A 5,977-nucleotide genomic window follows, 5' to 3' on the forward strand; every position below is an offset into this window, starting at 1 on the left:
AATAAAGAGTTTATTATTTCTGGGCCGGGCCGGATCTGGTACGGGTCGGGTCGAATCCGGGTGAATCCGGGTCGGATCGACGTTTGGGCTGGAACTGGGTCTAGGAGGAACTGGGCCGGACCGGGAGGGTCGGGTCGGTAGTATCCGATCGATGGAGGAAATGCAGCGGAGACACCAGCGACGTCGGGTGGAGGGATTTCCGGTCGTGGCTGCTGTTGAGGGCGACGCCTTGGTGCGGCGGAAGCTAAGGCTTGGTTCTTGGGTAGTTGGAGCCGTCGCCGGAGGAGACTCGATACCAAGATTTGGTAGAGGTAGGTGCGGCGGTGTCGGAGGACCACTGGACCGCTGGATTCGGTGGAGATAGGTGCGGGTGGCGTCGGTGCTGTCGCCGGTAGAGGTAGGTGCGGGCGGCGTCGGAGCTGTCGCCGGCAGAGGTAAGTGCGGGCGGTAGAGGCAAGGTATCGCCGGTAGAGATACCAAGGTTCGGATGAAAAAGCAAAACAAGGAAAAAGAAACTCTTTTACTGCTGTTTAGGAGAAGCAAGCCCAAAAAAAATGAAGATGTACCAGCGAAGCTCGCATAGGTATGTTAGGAAGAAAGGTGATACCAGCCAAGCTCCCACTAAACCCAGAAAAAACAGAGCATCTGCTCTGATACCAAATAGAATAGGCTAAAATCACTTGTGTATTGATATGAATAATTACAGGGTATTTATAGAATTCTAGGCTACTAATTAACAAGTATGAAACCAAAGATAATTTGTCAATTACTACGGCTTAGAGATTTGGTTGGTGAGATCCGGTGTGTATATTTGACTCATGCTAACAAGTAGGAGAGAGAGGAATGTTAGGCTAATTGTGGATGTTTGATCGGATACATTTTCCCTTTCTCTGAGATCTGATATCAAAAGAAGACGAGAGAAAGGAGTGAGGTAAGAGACATAAGAGAAGGTTTTTTGTTTTTTGTTTTTGTGAGTGGGGTCACTTGGTTGCGGTGAAAGTGGAAATGTGTGGTGCAGTGTGTTTCAGAAATAGTTGACATGGTCCCTTTTGATTATTAAAACATTGTGATGTTCATCATCTGATAAACCCCAACAACAGTTCATTGTTAGCGCGTGGGTGTGCAACAGACCCGTGTCTATCCACGGGCCGTGGACTGAATAAGCTCTCATAATTACATACACGGTAAACAAACTTTTCATCAACTCCAAACGTTAATCCGAGACTTTCTTACCATAGTAAAAACGCTACAAGTCAATTTCACAATCTTCCCACTCAAGGGTCCCAAACAGTGATATCAAAAGCCATACTACTTTTACAGTTTTACTCATCAAGATTAAACAACAAGAAGCAAAGCAGTGGATCAGATCCACAGTTCCAATCTTCGAGATCAAACAACAATAATGTTGACTCCTTCAAGAACAAAAACATTTAAGTAACGTTGGGCTTTCGGCGCATCTTACTATATATAACTTCATAAATCCCACCATTATTATATCACTCGCTCCTTCGTAACCAAAAACTAGCCGTTACACCTTTCCCTGTTTCTCCTCCAATGGCAGCTTCAGTGGACACTCCATCCCCACTTCAGCTCAACAAGGACTCCTCCCACTTCTTCTCTGCTTCTGATTCTTCTCCTCACTTCACTCCCTCATCTGATAAGCGCTTCTGGAGTTCTCTACAGACCCGAATCGATTTGATTCTCCAGGACCGCAACTCCAGAGTCCCAATGGCTGAGAACTTACCAATTGCTGATCCTTCTCTTCAAATGGTGAGTGTGTGATTCTACTGTTTTGAATGAGTTGTCTGTGTTTTTGGGTTTTAGCTCAAAATGGGTTTTGGGTGTTTAGAATGCTGGAGAAGCGAAGCGTGGAAGAGGATTGAAGGAAGACTCGATGATTCTGATGAGGGGGTTTGATTCGATTGCTCACACTTTGTCTCAGCTGTCTAACACTTTAGACAATGCTCTTCAGGTAGTTTTCTTTGTCTTTCAAATGTGTCAGATCTGAATTAGAAAAGTTTTTAAAGTTTAGAGATTTGAATTGGGGAAAGTCCTTTGATTTGGAGACTAACTGGATTGATGTGTTTGTAGGGAGCTAATGATCTAGCTAAGCCACCCACATTGACTGAGATATTCCACAGCCAGTTGAGCAGCTCAGATAGGAAAGAGGATGGCTCAGAAGAACAAGAACACAAGGTGAAAGAAGCTCATGTAGGATTGAAGAGGAAGTTTGACAACAGTGATTGCTTAGAGGAACAAGGAGATGGTGATGATGAAGAACAAGGAAATGAGCAGGGCCCTAAAGATGGGAAGCTGAAGAAAGCCAAAAATGTTGGTCTTGCTCTCTTTTTTTGTTTATATTTAGTTATGAACTATGATCAATGTGTGGTGCCAATTTTGAGTTGAATACTAATTGTTTGAGTTTTGTGTCTCCCTGCAGCTGGCAATCTCTATGGCAACGAAAGCGGCTTCATTTGCTAGGCAACTCAAGTTGATTAGGTCGGATTTATCGTTTATGCAAGAGCGGTGTGCTTTGCTGGAGGAGGAGAATAGGAGGTTCAGAGATGGGTTTGACAGGGGGTTGAGACCTGAGGAAGATGATTTGGTAAGAGAGTTGTTCGAATTTTCCTATTAATGTTTATGATTTTATTGCTCAGTAAGATTAGTAGTAATGTCTTATGCAATGTAGGTGAGGCTTCAATTGGAGGCACTGCTAGCTGAGAAATCAAGATTAGCAAATGAGAACGCAAATCTGGTTAGAGAAAACCAATGCCTCCATCAACTTGTGGAGTACCACCAGCTCACCTCTCAAGACATGTCTGCTTCATCATATGAACAAGTCATTCAAGGATTGTGCTTAGACTTCTCGTCTCCACCACCGCCAATACCAGAAGAGGAGGCAGCATACGATGAAGAGAGTGTAGAATCTGAAAATGGTGCAACAATTCCAAGAAATGATCTTTTTGGATTACACTCGTCTTTTGATGAGCAATATTAAGGAGGTTGTTAGCAGCCTGAAAATACAACTTGCAGGCTGATCTCGCAGAACGTTTTCTTTGATTTGTATGTAAATTTTGATGCCACAGGGTTGTCTGTGATGTAACCTCAGTCACCCGCGACAATAAATACCAAATTTTATGCTCCTATCGGGCTCCTCAAATTAGCAATGACCAACCTTTTCATCACTGAAATTCATGCATATCAGATGAACATGCAATAGCATACATAATTTGCAAACAAGCCTGTGTGGACAACTAGGATGCACATTCAAACTCAGCTCAGCAAGGGTGTAACAACATAATTACCAGTGCCTATAGTATTTAACTCACATTCAACTTAACAAGACAACATGGAACATGAAAGATTAAATAGATCATATTAGATATCATACAGACAATCAAGTCAAGTGCTTAAGCTAAACTGCTGAGACAACCGAGTCTAAGTGCACAAATAGATCATATTAGCTACCATTCATACAACCAAGTCTAATTTAAGCTAAACCGTCGAAACTTTAGGACATCAGCAAACTGAAGCAGTGTCCAAATACCACCTAATATGAGCATGGTTCATTCTTTACAAAAGGGACTCAGTTCTTTACTTCTCTTCATCTCTTCCTCTTTGAAGAAGAAGCAGCGTTGGGATCTTGACATTGGACAGCAGCAGCCATTTCAGAAGGTTTTGGCAAGCTTGTGACCAACAACACTTCTTTGAATTTTCCCATCCATTCCACAGATGCATTACTTCCCTTATCAAACTACAACCAATCCAACAAAGCTCAAAGTCAAACATAGCTCCCCAGCCTAAGGAGAAAGTAAGGGACAGCATTCCAAGGCTTCATAAAAAACAATTCTCTTTTTTTAGCTTCTTGAATCTTGATGGTGTTTACAATTCATTGACTGATCAACCAAAACTGTATGATGAAAGAACTAAACCTAGAATGGCCAATCTCAAAACGAAGAGAACGCTAAGAAAAAAAAAATCTGACAAAGAAACAAAGGTTGTTTTAATCTATGTCTTTGTGATCTGAGTCATCTGACCCTTCATGGGCTGGAGCCATACATAGAAATCCCAACTAATAAGAAGAAAGACAGATAAAAGCTATTGTCTGATCATATGTAAATCCAGTGAACAATAGAGATAAATAGTCTGAGGAGTCAACTTTTCTAATTGCAGTAAAAGCTACTGTCTGAAGGTTGCATAGGCAGAATCGTTACAAAATATAAGGTGGTATTGAATATCTTACTCCTTCATTTCTGGCGAGAGCAAGTTGCAACTTCAAAGAAAGTTCATGGTTCTCCTTTTTCAAAGCCTCAATCTGCATATGCAAGAGACTGTTGTTACATTTGAAAACAGTACATAAATATGATAACAAAATTATTTTAAAAAAAACAAATTGGAAAAGTTTATAACCTGCTTTTGCAATTCAAAGTACAAACTCTTGTATCTGATTTCAGAGGAGTCACCAGTCCTACTGTTACCCTGTTAGAAAACAAAAGAAACTATTTTTATAAGTAACATGTATGAATAGCTACATAGCAAAAAAATCTGTGCAATATCTACTTGAGCTAAGAGCCTTAAAGAGTTTAGGATCTTTTTAATGGTTGAGGAATGTCCTGTAGTCTATAGGGAGTCATGTAAATCAGCTAAGAGCCTAGTATAAAAACAATGTGATGTGATAGAGGAAAGGGAATAATAGCAAGGTATACGGTTATATATACCTGTGAGCTCATAGTTTCCAATAACTGCACAGCGTACTCCACTCTTTCAACCAGTGTTTTCTCGCCATGCACTGCCGGCTCCTCCAGCTGAGGAGACTCCTCTTCTTTGTCACTTTCACTCTCGCTTTCACCGAGTGTGATCTGTATGGGCTCTAGGTCCCGGTTCTGAGAGGGCTTCACAGTGTTCTGGATGCGTGTAGATCGCCTAACTGCAGTGTAGTACCTTGGTCGTTTCTTCCCTGCCTTGCTTTTCTTCTGTGGAGGTGCATGCTCTTGTTCCATTTCTTCCACAGGAAGATCTGGTCTTTCAGGCTGCAACTGAACTCCCTCAGTTTTCAATTTAGCAGACCTCGGCTGTGAGTTGAACACATTAGTATATGTACAAGTAAACTGAACTATATTTGTGCAAATCAGTTGATTTCACAGACTAATGCAGAAAATAATATGAACACCACCCAATTTCAGATACTCATATCACAGAAATGCAACCTAGAACAACACATGCACAAGCTTCTGTATACATTATCAGAACTTTCAAATTGAGAATCCATCTTGTAATTACAAATACCAAAACAGATTTCATTTCCAGAATTCATTAATATTTTTCTATGTAACACATTATACCAAAAATGTAGGATGGCCATTGGTCGTGTAGATAAATAAACCCAAGATTCTGATATGAAAATCAGAGAAAGACTCTACCTTTCCCCAACAAAACCCCTAATTTAAACCTCATCAGTCATCACAAACCCAAACACATTTATATACAGAAAATAAAACAAACCAGCAAATGAAGCAAATCATATGCATTTTTTCCCTAAATTTTGAAAAAGCCAGCAATAATAGAACACAATAAACCACTACCCAAAAAAAAAAATTACAGCAATCAAACAGATGAGTGAAAAAAAAGGAAGAAACTTGCAGCAAATAAGGAAGAGAGAACCCAAAGATCACAAGACCATTTCGAGTTTAAGACCATACAATTGTTTGAGCTATTTCAAACTCTAGGTTGGAGCAGCAGAAGCACAATGGGTTCACTTTCAGTTTCAGAAGTAGTGAAGTACTGAGCTCTTTAATGGTTGTTTGGCAGGAGATTTATCTCAGGAGTCAAATCTGGTGCTTTGTGCAGGTAAACGCGTGGAAGGCTGATCTTCACCTTTGTTCTGATTTCTTCTTTCACGCATCGATCCCAGCCCTTGGCTTGTTTGTTGAATTCTATTTATTACCAGGATTTTTAGGCGCCAATCAAAATTTTACAT

At 40.8% G+C, this 5,977-nt stretch overlaps 2 protein-coding genes across 2 annotated transcripts; one reads left to right on the top strand and one right to left on the bottom strand.

Moving 5' to 3' along the window:
* Nucleotides 1-1,521: 1,521 nt before the first annotated feature.
* LOC126784652 (uncharacterized) lies at nt 1,522-3,140 on the top strand. The gene is made up of 5 exons (XM_050510128.1): nt 1,522-1,770; nt 1,850-1,972; nt 2,092-2,331; nt 2,441-2,605; nt 2,690-3,140. Exons 1-5 carry the CDS (start codon nt 1,555-1,557, stop codon nt 2,996-2,998), a joined length of 1,053 nt encoding a protein of 350 aa, XP_050366085.1. The 5' UTR covers nt 1,522-1,554; the 3' UTR covers nt 2,999-3,140.
* Nucleotides 3,141-3,435: 295 nt separating this feature from the next.
* LOC126784833 (uncharacterized) lies at nt 3,436-5,760 on the bottom strand. Its single transcript, XM_050510343.1, has 5 exons — nt 5,700-5,760; nt 4,719-5,072; nt 4,411-4,479; nt 4,244-4,315; nt 3,436-3,754 (listed from the first exon to the last, which is right to left on the bottom strand). Exons 2-5 carry the CDS (start codon nt 4,998-5,000, stop codon nt 3,605-3,607), a joined length of 573 nt encoding a protein of 190 aa, XP_050366300.1. The 5' UTR covers nt 5,001-5,072; nt 5,700-5,760; the 3' UTR covers nt 3,436-3,604.
* Between the last annotated feature and the right edge of the window lie 217 nt (nt 5,761-5,977).

The sequence above is a fragment of the Argentina anserina genome, chromosome 2 (assembly GCF_933775445.1).
Source record: "Argentina anserina chromosome 2, drPotAnse1.1, whole genome shotgun sequence".
In the NCBI taxonomy this organism is placed as follows: domain Eukaryota; kingdom Viridiplantae; phylum Streptophyta; class Magnoliopsida; order Rosales; family Rosaceae; genus Argentina; species Argentina anserina.

What these genes read in the sequence shown, in the direction of transcription:
- LOC126784652 (XM_050510128.1), top strand. Translation starts at nt 1,555, where the DNA reads ATGGCAGCTTCAGTGGACACTCCATCCCCACTTCAGCTCAACAAGGAC. An exon ending in CTGATCCTTCTCTTCAAATG is followed by an intron (nt 1,771 to 1,849) that starts GTGAGTGTGTGA and finishes TTGGGTGTTTAG; the next exon opens with AATGCTGGAGAAGCGAAGCG. An exon ending in GACCTGAGGAAGATGATTTG is followed by an intron (nt 2,606 to 2,689) that starts GTAAGAGAGTTG and finishes TATGCAATGTAG; the next exon opens with GTGAGGCTTCAATTGGAGGC.
- LOC126784833 (XM_050510343.1), bottom strand. Translation starts at nt 5,000, where the DNA reads ATGGAACAAGAGCATGCACCTCCACAGAAGAAAAGCAAGGCAGGGAAG. An exon ending in TGGAAACTATGAGCTCACAG is followed by an intron (nt 4,480 to 4,718) that starts GTATATATAACC and finishes GTTTTCTAACAG; the next exon opens with GGTAACAGTAGGACTGGTGA. An exon ending in CTCTCGCCAGAAATGAAGGA is followed by an intron (nt 3,755 to 4,243) that starts GTAAGATATTCA and finishes GATTGGTTGTAG; the next exon opens with TTTGATAAGGGAAGTAATGC.